Source organism: Akebia trifoliata, chromosome 10 (assembly GCF_017979445.1).
Source record: "Akebia trifoliata isolate Shusen 1 chromosome 10, ASM1797944v1, whole genome shotgun sequence".
Lineage (NCBI taxonomy): Eukaryota > Viridiplantae > Streptophyta > Magnoliopsida > Ranunculales > Lardizabalaceae > Akebia > Akebia trifoliata.
In genome coordinates, this window is record NC_141384.1 from 4,999,687 (window position 1) to 5,014,731 (window position 15,045).

Below are 15,045 nucleotides of genomic sequence, written 5' to 3' on the forward strand. Positions count from 1 at the left end.
AATTTCATAAAATTTGATGGATCAAGAGGTAGAATTGGCGTCGAATTTTTCATTATCAATTTTTTTATTTTCAACGGACCAAAACAATCAAATTAATGAAGGATGGGAGAAATTCGACAGCTCTAAACTGTCAAACCTAGGAACATCAAGAATTTCGACTGTCCTAGACCATCAAAATTCAATTTGTAAAATTCGTAGGCCTTGATCCGTCAATTTTTTTTGTCTAATTTTCCAATTTTCATGTAGTGTTAGTGCTTTCTAAACTCAACCAAAATGAGATACCATACCTGATCCTGATTAAAAATAAAAATATCAGGAACAGATAAGGTGTCGTGTCCCTATAGAATAAGTACGGTGTCTATGTGGATTCCATTCACAACTCTCAATAATAATTGTAATAGTTACACATTTTGAACATGTGAATATAACAACTTATGTGAGTAGTCAATTTATACTTTCAATTCCATGGTACAAGTTGCTAAAGTCGTTCTAGCATTTAATAACTAGTCAATTTTAATAGAGTTGTAGACTTTTTGACTTGTATGGAGCTGAATTTTTGTAACTTCTCTTCCTCAAGAGATATCGAGAATTATTGTTAAAGATTTATGCGGTAATTATTCTCGATGAATTTGTAAAGGGTGGGGCTTTTTAACACTAACTTATCAATCAAAAAACATTTATACCATAAATCTTTCTAATGAAAGATAGCTAAAAGTTAGGTGTGCCTTCAAAACTTTTTTTATACTATTAGTGGGGTACGAGGTCTGGTGCATGTGTTGTTCTAATAATGGGATTACTATTGAAAAGTTGGTAAAAGCACACCATTTTCACTAAAGTGACTACTTTTACAACAAGTAAATTAAATGAAGTGATAGATATTAGAACTTATTCTTTGATGTAATTTTCATAAAATAGTAGGATCGTGACCCCCTTTAAAGCATTTGGCCGTATTGCAAGACTCTTTTGTCCCCCACATTTCATTACCAATGTATCCTTGAGGCCAGTCTGGCTAACATTATTGGGTTGATTGACTACATTAATGGACATATGTAGGTACTGTCATTGTCTGGGCCTTACACCATTTGACATTCAAGTATTGTTGTTTTTCGTGTAATTATTTGAGATCTGAGTCAATAATTATAATTGAAGAGTAATATAATTATATTAAAAGGTGCAAATTAGCATAATTGATAAAGTCTATAGATTATGATATCATTGATCTGAATTAAATTTTTATCAGCATCGAAGAACTAATGTGATTTTTAAAAAATTGAGAAAAAAAAACTGTGACTATACTAATGTTTAATGAATTCTTAAGGGTTAACGAAAAAATAAAATTTCAAACTCTTCTATTCCTGGTCGCAAACTTCTTTGTTTTGTTCCTTTTTTTGACCATTGTCACAAGTCATCAAAATAACAACAACAACAAGAAGAACGGTTGTTGTGAAATAGCAAAGATGACTAGTCATCATTTTTTGAATCATGTAAGTAGCGTGTGTGAAATGGCAAATATAATTAAATAAATACAAGAATTTACTTTGTAAATCTCTTTTGCCATTTATACAATCTTGTTACATAAAACATATCCAAACGCACAATAAGTAGCTTAAGTTCATTTTTGGGTTGGATCTAGAAAAAAACAACAAATTCAATTCGGATTTAAAGATATTTTAGAGTCGATTGCCTTTTATGTAGGGCCATGTTCAAGGGTAATTGGGAGAATAAAATTACATAATTTGCCTCGGGCCTTCTTTCAATATAGGTAGGGTACGAAAAGGTTGAAGTAAAAGTAAAAAAAATAAAAATAAAAATAAAGGATTTTAAGGACTATTTGGGAAACCAGCTGCTAGCTTTGCTCTTAAATCCTTCCTCAAGATCTTGCCAGATGGCGCTTTGGGAATGGCTTCGATGAAGAAAACCCGACCAATCCTCTTATAAAACACAACCTGCACCGACACAACACAGTTAAAACTCTATTAATATTTGATGAATGATTACTTCAATATTTGTCTTCTTCCATGATGAGAAAGAAAAGAGTTAATGAATTTTTAGATTTTCAAAAATTCTAAAATGAGATATCGATGTCGAATAAGACTTTTGTCTTCCCAATCTATGAAAAATTGACAAAAACACACAATCCTGACCATTAAAATACAAAATTTAACAATCAAGCTAACACACATTTCCCGAGAATATGTCAAATAGTCTTTTAGAATAAATTTCTATTGTTGGATTTTATATTTTAATGGTTGGAATTCCATAATCTTGTAACCCATGACCTTTTGGCCCACATCGTGATTATTGTTCAATTAAAAATCAGCCTAAATTGATTCTTTTAACCATTGGATTTAAGTTTTTTTTTTCTTTCTTTCTCAACTATAGCATGTAAAATTTTTAAGAGATTTAAGATTTTGATGAACCGAATGCACAAAATATAATGGCTAAAATCATTAATCAAGTTTACTTTCTAGTGAAAAAGTTAATTTTTATAACCAATTTATTCAATGTGAATCATCTTGCATGTTGTCTCGTTTGATAATCGAGATGGTTTGGACGATATTTTTTTTTTTTTTACAATTTAAATAAAAATATGATATCTTGCTACCAAACATCTTCTAATCCGTTTTATTTATAAAAGAAAATTATAATTACTTGTATATAAATGCGTATTAATAAATAATTGTAAATTGAGTGAAATTATTAAGATTAATGATAAAATGACGCTCTGACACATATGTGATTGACGTGACAAGTGCATAGAACCGTAGATCTTTTCTTTGTGTATCCCATAGAAAAAGATCTATGGTTCTATACACTTGCCACGTAGGTGATAGAGCGCCATTGAGTCGTACAATATGACTTGAAAGAATTAAAATTATGGATGAAACTCACTTGCTTAGAGATGTATTTCTTGATCTCATCCTCACTAATCTGGGAACCGTTGGATCTCACTACGAAAGCCACTGGAATCTCTCCTACACTATCGTCTTTCATGCTGAAATGTATGGAAACAAGCACATTAATTAGATTTTCATAACTTAATCCAAACTTAAATAAATAAAAACTATTCAGTGTTGCACAATGGTTAAGACTTACGGTACAACAGCGGCATCAGAGATATCAGGATGGTTGATGAGCATAGCTTCGAGCTCAGCAGGGGCCACCTGGTAGCCTTTGTACTTGATCAGTTCCTTGAGTCGATCAACGATGAAGAGTTCATCATCATCGTCGATGTAGCCGATATCACCTGTGTGTAACCATCCCTCTTTATCGATGGTTGCTTTAGTGGACTCAGGATCATTGAGGTAACCTGATCAATTAGCAAGAACATATACATCTCTAAGTTAATTTAATATATTAATTTTCCTTAACAAATTAATTTTAACACAATAATTGATATCATTTTGTATAACATACAAAAAAAATAGATATTTACGAATCAAAATAATCTTCAAAACACGGTTGACGTGCTAAGGGCTCAAAACCACATATCTTTTATGGCATATGTATCCTGATCAATGGTGGAGCCAGGATTTTCTTGTAGTGGGGGCAAATTATAGTTAGTTGTATAGTTGAAGAATTTGAAGATGAATAGTTTTAGAGAGAAATTCATAGGTTTTTAGATAAGAATCGAAGAAAATGATATTTAGGTCATTTCTAATTAGTATACGACAAGGCCCAATAAAAAGGCAATGTCATCAACAACAAAAATTGAATGGGGGGAGGAAAAAAATTGGAGGGAGGTAAGGGTGTGGGGGCAAATGGGGAGAGAAGTGAGGGAGTGGGGATAAATAGGGCATGTTATTATTATTGAAAATATAGGGTGATTCAAACTTTTGTGATTGCAATTACCCTCACAGCTCCTTAGTAGCTCTGCCCCTAATCTCGATGAAAATGATTTATGATTTTGTGTCCTGGCCACATCAGCCATGTAACCAAGTGTACTATGACTGCGTGCAATCATCACAACTCTAAAAAAAATCAATAGTCCCTCACTTATCTAACCATTCATTTTTAATGTCTTTTTGAGTTGGTTTAAAATAACTTTTTTTTTTTTTTTTCAAATAAATAAAAGATGGTGGTCAATGTGAAGGCGGGTTTAAACACTTTTGAAGCGTGCGCACACTTTCCTAATATTCCTTTAATGTTTGAAAAAAAAATAGTATTCAAGGAAAATCATGATTCTACACGGTTCCATGTCAAAAAAGTGAGATATAAGGTACAATCTTGAGGTCATTTCAACATTTTTCGTAACAAACGTTATACTCTGACTCATTTTTCTATATGTTCTCTATACGTTCCGTTCACAGAATCATAGACCATTTACTATTAGATATACAAAGGATCACAAAGCAAAAAATTTACGATTCTATATAAAGAGCATACAAAAAAGAAAGTCATTATTATCATAATTGCTTTTCTTAATATACTCTCTTCTAATCTGATTTAAGTTATGATGGGATCAATCGTTACTGTATAGACAATAACTTTTTTACCCTTTTAAAAAGGAATTTTTTATTTTATTTTAAAACCAACATGCCACGTGGCATGATCAATAGGGTTCAGAATGTTTAACCCCTTGGTAATTTAATTTGTGGGGGTGGGGGGAGGGAATTGATCTAGTGGTTGCCATCCACACCTAACTTGGAATTTTTTTAACTCCCACAAAACCACCCCCTCACCTGCCACAACTACAAGTAAACATTTTATGGGCCCTAGAGAAAGTTGTAATGCCTTTATCTTAATTTCGGAATGTTTTTTCTAGCTTGACACGTGGCAAATCTACAGATATACTAATTGGAACATCACACATTTAACCTTCTCCAACAAAATCTAGCTCAAACATTTTTTTATTGCGTCCTTGGGATCAGCCAATTTATAAATCTTATAAATATAAGCAAGAACAAGAGATTACTAGACTATAGGATATACAAAGAAAGAATAAAGAAGATTGGGAGTGGGATATACAATCCAAGAATAAAGATGATAGGATCAATAATCAATTGGTCCCATTAGCCCACTATTTAAGTCCGGCTTGAATAGAATACAAAGTTTAGAGCCTTGATTTTGACTTGGCAAAGGTATGATTAAAAATTTTGAACCAATTAAATCATATTAAGATTGCTATAATGTATACATAGTTATATTTTGTATGATTGGATACATTATTTTATAATAAAAATAATTAATATACATTATAAAATAATTATATTTTTTTTCAATAGTCTACGCAGTATCCCCACTTTTGATGAGACTAATCTATCTGGGGCCACACGTAACATCCAACACCCTGTCAAGTTCTTTACATAGATCTCTAATCATTTGTATTAAAATGAAAATTCAAATTTTATTTCACTGATAGAAGATAGTATCAAATTGATTGAAACAATTTCAAAAAATGTATAAATTAATGTTTGAATATTTTTATAATATTCAAAATCTCTAATTACCATATTTGTTGAGATCTAATCCATAAAAATTTTAGGTTAATAGTTAATTATTTTAGTGTGTCGGTCTCTTCTATCCACTGCCTGTGTAGAGAACTAAGATTCGAAAATATCTTGAGTAATTAAAATATAAGACCACAAATAGAAAACCGTACCTTTCATGATCTGTGCTCCTCTAATGCAAATCTCTCCTGACTGATTGCGAGGCAAAGATGCACCAGTCTCGGGATCAACAATTTTCATCTCTGCGTTTCTAACAACGGTTCCACACGCCCCTGATTTTATATCGAACGGCTCTTTCGCAAAAGCCAAACACATCGACAACACTGGCCCCGCTTCTGTCATCCCATACCCCTGTAATAATATTTATTTACCATATTAGCCCTCTGTCCTCTCTACTACAAGTTTACTTCTAAATCTAACATAGAAAGTTATTTTGGAATGAGATAAGGATAAAAATAATAAAAAGACCAAAGTCAAGGGGTATTTCATCAATTTTTAAAAATTTGTGGTATCTTAAACATTGCTGGTCTAAATCATCCAAGAATAACAAGTAAATAAATAAATCACGCCAAAGATTAAGCCATATTATTCCATAAGACCAAAAAGGTATATTTTACGATTGGAAAGAAAAATCGAATATATCTCATTTATTGTATCGCATTAAGAGAATTAAAAAAAGGAGGAAGATCGCATACTCCATGTAGATGGATAAGTAACCAACTAAAGCCAATCTAGAAGATTTTAAAAGAGAAAAACAAAAATTACAAACCTGTCCAAGCTTGGCATTTGGAAGCTTAGCTCGCACCGCATCTTCAAGTTCTTTTCCCATTGGAGCCGCACCAGACATAACCGTACGTATCGTAGAAAGATCATAATTATCAACGACTGGGCTCTTCGCGATCCCCAACATGATTGGTGGAACGAACGGTCCGATGGTCACCTTATATTTCTGTACTAACTCCATCAAAGCTATAATATCAAATTTGTGCATGATTAGAATCGCCGCGCCAGCTCGTAGCCCGCAAAGCAAGACCGAGTTGAGTGAGTAGATATGAAACAGCGGTAACACGCATAACAAGACGTCGTCTTTACTCATATACAAGTTAGGATTCTCTCCATCAACTTGTTGACCAACACTGGTGACCAAACCCTTGTGAGTCAACATGACTCCTTTAGGTAACCCAGTTGTACCAGACGAGTAAGGAAGAGCCACCACGTCATCGGGATTGATCTCTACAATGGGTAACTCGGTGTCGTCCGACTGAGTCAACTCGGAGAAATGTAAACAACCCTCTGGTGGAGAATCGATACAGATGATTTTAACCTCGTTTTCTTGGACTAAATCCTTAAGTTTATCGACGTAACAAGCATGGGTGATTATGATTTTCGCGTTTGAAGCTTTGGCTTGCTTTGAAATTTCGGGAGGAGTGTAGAATGGATTTGCTGTAGTGGTGACTGCAGCGATATATGATGCGCCAAAGAAAGCGAAAACGAACTCGGGCGAGTTGTGGAGCAAAAGCATGATGACTTGACCTTGTTTGATACCGAGTTTGTTAAGGCCTGATGCTACCTTCCGCGAGGTGCGTTCGACATCAGCGTATGAGTATATCTCACCTGTGGCGCCATTTATCAAACAAGGGCGATCGCTGAATTGGGATATGTTTTCGAAACAATACGAATGTAACGGGAGATGATTCGGTATGTAAATATCGGGTAGTTTCGACCGAAATATGATGTCTTTTGTATAATTCTCGGTCTCCATTGGCACAATTTGCAGAGAGAGAAAGAGAGAGAGAGAGAGAGAGAGAGAGAGAGAGAGAGAGGATTTTGGGTGGGTTTGAGTTTTGATTGAGAGGAAGAGAAGGTAATATACAGGTGGGATTAGGAAGGTTGGTGAAAGGGGTTAATTAGGATTATAGGAATTGTGAGGGGTAAGAATGGGAAAATTATTCTGCAGAGTAGAAATGGTTGGTGTTGGTGTTGTTGGTGTTGGTGATGGATGTCACGTTTGACTAGAATGCTCCACGTAGCCTTACCTAACACTGATTACCGGTTGTGCCAGTCATTACCTTATACGGTCAGGTTTACCTACTACAAGGATGACCGGCTTTTTTTTTTTTCGTTAACGACAGGTATGACGTTCAAATGACGTCATTTTGCTTTGAGATGAGATTTGGCTCGGCTAAGTTAAGGACTTTTCTTCTAACCCCAAACAATAGTTGAGAGATTCAACGTCAAAATCCTACTATGAATTATGATCTGAGGGTTAAAAACAATAGATTTCATGGGGATCTGTGAAGATTTTATAGTCAGACATTCATTGAAGAGAGATATACCGGGCAGCCACCTCTGTTACAATTTTATTAAAAAACACTCTCTTACTTCATCAAGTTTGTTAGCGAATTGAGAATGAGGCTAGCATGACTAACTTAATAAGATTTCAAATTTTACTAAGGATCCTTGGATCCACATGGAATATCAAATTGGAAATTAAACACTATAGTCTTCTAGATTTCGTGGAAAAACTCAGATTTAAAAGAAATACAAAATCTTTTTTGAACTTAATCCATGATGTTGAAAATGGTCAGATACCGAACTCTTAAATTTAAAATTAAAATTCATCAGTGAAATTAATTTTATTTTATTTTTTTGAATTTTATTTTTCAAATTTCTTAAAATTTTGTGCTTTATAATCTTATCATGTTTTTGGATTTCAAAAAACCGATACAATTATAATCCACACCAACATTTGTTAAATAATAAATTAACCTCGTCAATTTGAATTTATGAGGTGGATCGCCACTTCAAGATTTGGTGGGTAACAAATTTCATAAAATAAGATTCTCTTGGAATTGTCGGAACACAAGGAATGCAACAGCTAGGTCTTCAAGGTAAATCTCTCTTCGTTCAAACTTCAACATGAGTATTAACTATTTTATGATTTCATTTGACTTGCGGTGATTTGGGAAAAAGTTATTGTGGTAATAGAATCTCTCTTAGTCAAATATTTTCCTTGTCATCAAATTGTTGTTTGATGGAGTGCATCAAACAATGCTTGAAATAAGGTGTTTTTGAATATGGGTAGAGTCGTTAAAATCTAAGGTATTTATGAAGGTGTAGGAGAGAGAATGTATCATTCATAGTGTATCTCATCAGAAGTGGAAGGTTTGTGAGGGAGATTGATATATTTAAAGACCTGTGCTGGGGTGACACAGGATTTAATGTGATTCTCACAAGTCTGACGTGGATATGCATACATAACCGTAGATGATTTTTACTTGTATCGCAAGGAAATACATCTATAGTTATGTGCAAATCCCACGTCAGACTTGTGAGAATTGCATTAAATACTTTTTGTCATTTCAGCATTTTGCATGTTTAAAACATATCAATTAGTATTTATTATATTAGGAAAGTTCGATGATTTTTTAGATTTATATAATATCAACCAATTTAGGTTAATTTGGAGCTTAAGATCTTTATATTTTCTTTCTTTCCATATCTAGGTATGATGTAAACTCGTTATATACTATATCAAAATGAATGTAAAATCATACAAGAATCATCAATAAAATTCAGATTTTACAAGAAGTCCCTCTTTGGAGTGTCAATGGTTCGGTTCCTAAGGCACTTAGAACCATAACCACTTCTAACTTTTGATGGTTCTGGTTCAAAAATATATGGAAATCAAAATCGTCAAAAAACACATGTACCCATTAGTTTCGATCCTCAAGAATCAAATGAGAAAAATAGTATCTGAAATTATTATATAAAAAAAATTTCCTTTCAAAAATTTAAAATATTATCTAACAAATTATTGACTTAGTTATAATTTGTTATACTAAAAATATAAATTAATGATCATTTTCAAAAAAAAAAAAAATTGTTATCTTCTTTAAAAATAATAAATTTTTAGAAAAGATAACTCATTTTAAACTCCAATCTATGGTTTATATGAAAAAACGAAGAACAATATATGACATGCACAACGTGAAAAAAACCTACGTTTGACAGTCTTAGGCTAGAGAATTTTTCATTATCAATTTTTTTTATCGACGGATCAAAACTATCAAATTAATGGATGATGGGAGATATTTGATGGCTCTAAGCTGTCGAATTGGGGAACATAAAAATTTTCAATGGCCATGGGCCATCAAAATTCGATTACTAAAATTACTGGGCTTTGGCCCATAGAATTTTCAAAGCCCACAAATTTTCTCGTCAAAATTTTCAGTTTTCACATAGTGATACATTAATTTTGAAATAAATAATACATTAAATCATCTATAGTACAAAAAAGAAATGATAAAGCAAATCGATCCGGGTACCCATCTGATATAACCTAATGGTTCCGGCCAAGGGCAAAGTCAAGATTTTTGGTTAGTAGGGGTTAAGTATTGCTGACAATGGATCAGTTCTAGTTCAATTCCTAAGGAAATTAGAACCATAATCTTTATACTTTTTTCAATTGCGATTCTGAAATACGTAAAACCAGAAGTAGACCCGCCAAGAATAATGGGTATCCATCGTTTTCGATTCTCAAGAATCAAATGGAAAAATATATTTCAAAATTAGTATAAAATTTATCTTCCCTCTAAAATATAACATATTACGTACAAAGTATCACTATAATTAATTTCACTAAAAATAATATTTATTGATTTTTGCTCAAAAATTAAAATTCATCTTCTTTACTAGTAATAAACTTTAAGAATAAATTATTCATTTTAAGCTCCATCATTTAGTCCATATGTAAAAAATTGAAGAATTTTTTACAATATATGCTAATTTTAAAATCTAGGAAAACCTTAAATCATGATCTATTAACACAAGGTTATATAGGACAAAATTTTAAGAACTTTAAAATAAAAAATAAAAATAAAAAGTTAATCATCACTATTGTATTTTAGTTTTAAATTTAGGATTTTGGTAACTATTCATTTTCAACACCTTCAATCAATCTCAAAAAGCATTCTTTTTTAATTTTTTTCTACTAATTCCAAGTTTTTCCATGAAATCTAGAATTCTTTAGTTTTGGATTTCCAATTTGATGATCCATGTGGACCCAAAGACCCTTAGTAAGATTTCAAATCTTTCTAAGTTAGGCATGCTAACCTTATTCATAAAGTAAGGTTTGTTCGTTAACAAATAAATTAGGGGAGTTTATCGAGTAGGGTTTGTAGACACCCCAATTTGCACGAACTCGTTAAGAAGATCCAAATTTCCTCGAATTGATTCTGATTTAGAACTCAAGCTCTTTGACAGACCCACATTGCCATTTGGCATCATTATTCATGCATACATACATCATGTCATATAGTTTGCATGCTCAACCTTGTCCCTAACCCGTAACCATTCTTCATTCACCGCTCCATCACCCATACCATAACCAAAGTCCATTTCCTCTTCCAACCTAACCCAAGTCCATATCCTAAATCCAAAGCCAAGTTTATTCTAAGTCCAAAACCCAAATCCATATCCTAAATCCAAAGCCAAGTCCATTCTAAGCCCAAATCCAAGTCCATATCCTAACCCAAATCCAAGCTCAACACCAAGCCCACTCCAAGTACATTCTCTCACCCCTTCACAAGATGACACATGTTGATACCTCATAAGCCCCCAATACTCAATGCATCATCTAATTGGAGGGTCAACTTTTCTTTTGTGAAAACTTAAGAATGCCCTTCTCAAAAAGTTTAGTCAAACCAAAAAGATTATTTGGTCTTTGGTAATAATCCATAAAAGGTGAGATAACTTCCCATTATGCCTTCAAAAAGTGAGAATCTTTAAGTACATACATGGAGTTCTCCCATTGGTCCATTTCAAAAATACACTTCCACCCTTGCTTTATGAGTTATTTACAAATGAACTAAGGACTACTTTTCACCTACCACTTCACCTTTACACATGTCATTCTCTCATTCACCCTCCCAAAAGTACTTTTGTTCTCCCATTAGTCCATTTTAAAAATACACTTCCACCCTTGTTTTATGAGTTATTTACAAATGAACCAAGGTCTACTTTTTACCTACCACTCTACCTTTACACATGTCACTCTCTTATTCACCCCCCTAAAAGTGTTTTTGTTCTCTCACCTCTATTTACCAAAAAATCAAGGACCAAAGAATGCTTTTAGGGTTTCTTCACAAATGCCATCTTTACCCCCATACAAATGAAAAATCCAAAAAGAAATAACCTAAATCTTATGTCCATTCTCATTATTTTTAGGATTGGATCACTTTATCTCCAAAAGTTCTCCAAAAACTCTATAAATACTCTCATTTTCTAATAACAATTTATGCTCTCAAGCCCCCATCTTTCAACCTAAAACTCTACCAAAATTTCTACTCATCTCTCATCACTCAACCCTCAACTACATGCTTCAACTCTCAAGCTCAAGTTCAAGTTCATTCAAGACCTCCAAAGGGACAAGGTGGGTATAGTAGTTGTTATTTATTTTTTAACTTGCATCTTATTCTTCTATCCCTCTCTTTTTCTTTTTAGAAACCTTTAGGATATGATGGAAAACCCTCCTTCATTTCAAGTAGATTGAACATCAACCTTGGACATGGAATGTTTGAGGCGATTTGGTAGAAAAGATGAAGATTGAAGCCCTTTTTAACCCATTCTCATATCATACATCATAATGTACACTATGCATACACATCACACATGTTTGGCTATGATGAAGAAATGTGTAACTCTCTTGATGGGGTTAAAACACTAAATTTTTAGCTAAGCATGCATGCATTAAGATTATAGATCGAAGATAACTTCATTTATGGAACTCCTCTAAAATCATAAACCAACATCTCAACTCATGCAAAGGTGTGTTGACTCCATATAATATCTTCTCCCATAAGATACTTCTTATGTCAACACTAATATCAAATCCTCTTTCAAAGAGGTACATACACACCATGTACACCCACTCACTCCATGCATTTCATGCAATTTTGTTATGTTAATCTTTTCAAAAAGTGGCTAAATCTCAAGGTAACCACCTTAGGTGGAGAGAATGGGGTGCTTAAAACCTTCCCCATTCTATAACCGAATCTCCTTATCTAGATCTTAGGTAGACCATACCTTTTTCATGATTGAGAGTCACTACAATGCCATGAAAAAATTATTTTCAAAAGAATCGATTCGGGTGCCCATTCACACCCATCTCCAAAAAAGAGTGGTGGCGACTCCAAACCACGTAGCATTGATGTTCAAACTAGAACATTCTTATGTCTACAAGGTTTGCCCGATAATTCTCTCACTAAAAAAAGTCGTGCTGGAATAACATTGAAATATAGATCGATTTTGACATCCTGATGTGGTGGTGCACACATAACCATAGATGATTTTCACTTGTTACTCGTATCTCAATGAAAAACATCTACGGTTATGTGTCCACCACTACATTAGAATGTACCATCGGTATACATTTTAATGTTACTTCAACATTATCCCATTAAATAGGCTACCCACCTAGCTATATAAAAAATTTTATACAAGAGTTCAATGGGGATAGGTTGAGTTTTGGATCCACAAGGCCCCTTTTTTCGTTTTCTATCGGTTCAATTCCATTTCTTACTCGGTTCTAGTCAATTCCAATAAAAAGGGAATTGGAATCGGGGTTTTTAGTTCTAATTCCAATTCGATTTTGATTAAATGGGTACCCCTTGACACCTCTTCCAATCCCGACTGAAATGAAAACACCCTATACCCGATCAAAGTTGGGTCTAAAATCGAACTAAAACAATAGGTTCCATCTGGGTACCTAATTAGAGTTGGAGCTTAAAGTGGATCATCTCGTTTAAAAATTTATTATCCGTATCATTATTGAATGCTAGTGAGAGTTGAACCGACGTCGAAGGTACCATCACCCAAAAACTTTACCAATTACTAAATCAATTAAGATACTTATCCAATATTTATTTATTTATTTATTTGTGGATTTTCGGATGCCATGCTTATGCTGGAGATCCTATATTATTATTTTCTATTAACACTAAAAGAAATATCTTCACAGCTAGTGTTATTAAATGGAGAAAGATCTTATGATAAACCAGTGGCATTGATGATCAAACAAATCAAAATCGAAGTCCAAAAATTTCTTATGCTTATAATATTTCTTGTATAAGGAAAATATTGGGACTTAATAGTTTGATTGTCTATTTGATTATTTTGAGGATATGGAAAGCAACTATTATCAAAAGTGATTGGACGCAGTGAAAAATAATTTGAAGATCGACCATAGAATAGACAATAGTACAAGTGTTTAAATCATCGCTAGTATTGAAAAGAGTGTAAGATAACAGGTACAATCAAAATAAGAAAAAAAAAACACACAAGATGCAATCATACAAAGAAAAATAAAGATTTTACGTGATTCCCTGTACATTGAGGTACGTCCACAAATCACATCGATTCCACTATGAAAAAAAATTCATAATTACTAATAACACCTTTTCACTAAAAGCGAGAAATATAAATATCTTAGAAAATCTAATTAGAATTTTACATAATATTAATAAAATTATAAAAATATTTTTGAGAAGTATGACTTGATTTACATTAACTTTTGTTGACCAGTACTATCGGCTTCACAAATCACAATAAAAAGTGGATACAAAGTGGAATTTCAACTAAAAAGAAATTGAGAAACAAAGAGAAAATGCTGGACGTGAAGACAGTTATTTTTTTATGGAAATTAAAATTGCAATAGAACGGCTGACTTTTGAGAAAAAACAAATCTAATTTTTATGTACGAAGACGAATCTATTAATGGATTGGAACAAACCTCGTGACAGTATTGTCTATTATTTATCTAAGTTGAAGTTCCACAAGATGCAAAGTGCATATGTGGTGGGAAAATCATGATCGGGAATCTTTGTTTGATTTTGTTCCCTGATTTGACCTTTATCCGTGTTAGCAACCTTCCTGGTTTGAAGTTATCCATCTTTCCTTATTTACCTCCACGGGATAGAAACAAATCCACGAAATTGATTGTCCCTTGATTTTTCGAGACTCGGCTTGATCCACTAATCTCGAGTGGACTCGTCCTCGAGTAAAGCTATGGTGGGAGATTTTGACTGTCGAGTATTCGAGTACTGTATCGCCCAGTAAGACTTTCTTGAATCATTGGGATCACACCATGATTTTAAAACTCAATTTCAAGTTTTGTCTCATCTATGTCAGATATCGAGTCATCTCGGATGAGTTTTCCAATATGTTTGAGACGTCTCATTTAAAAATGAAAAAAATGAATGTGAGATTTTAAAACTCGTTCGAAAAATTAATTTGTCTATTCGTCTCGTCTATGTCTGATATCGAGATGATTTGAGCGATTCTTGATTTCGATCGAGTTTTAAAACCATGGATCAAGCTGCCTACATCTTGATCCCAAAATGACACATGACATCATCTTAGGTCATTCTTTAAAAATAAAGCTCAACAGACAAAAAAGGTGTGCATGGGCTCACCCCCCTCCTCCTCAAAAAAAAAAACCCTCGAGATTATACTAGAATCTATTTGGGCATTAGGGAGTTTGTGGTGTAAGAATACCCTAGAATTTGGAGAGGATTAGACTTCAAGAGCCAAGGGC

At 33.3% G+C, this 15,045-nt stretch overlaps 1 protein-coding gene across 1 annotated transcript; it reads right to left on the bottom strand.

The window, feature by feature from the left end:
• Window positions 1–1,515: 1,515 nt before the first annotated feature.
• Window positions 1,516–7,354, bottom strand: LOC147392896 (4-coumarate--CoA ligase 2-like). The gene is made up of 5 exons (XM_086456061.1): window positions 6,220–7,354; window positions 5,603–5,801; window positions 3,097–3,310; window positions 2,893–2,995; window positions 1,516–1,946 (listed from the first exon to the last, which is right to left on the bottom strand). The coding sequence occupies exons 1-5, from the start codon at window positions 7,210–7,212 to the stop codon at window positions 1,821–1,823; spliced, it is 1,635 nt and encodes a 544-aa protein (XP_086312187.1). The 5' UTR covers window positions 7,213–7,354; the 3' UTR covers window positions 1,516–1,820.
• Window positions 7,355–15,045: the final 7,691 nt, after the last annotated feature.

Coding starts and splice junctions, on each gene's coding strand:
- LOC147392896 (XM_086456061.1), bottom strand. CDS start 7,212: ATGGAGACCGAGAATTATACAAAAGACATCATATTTCGGTCGAAACTA. Junction 5,802..6,219: donor CAAATGCCAAGCTTGGACAG/GTTTGTAATTTT, acceptor ATATTATTACAG/GGGTATGGGATGACAGAAGC. Junction 1,947..2,892: donor AGAAATACATCTCTAAGCAA/GTGAGTTTCATC, acceptor GTGTCGGTGCAG/GTTGTGTTTTATAAGAGGAT.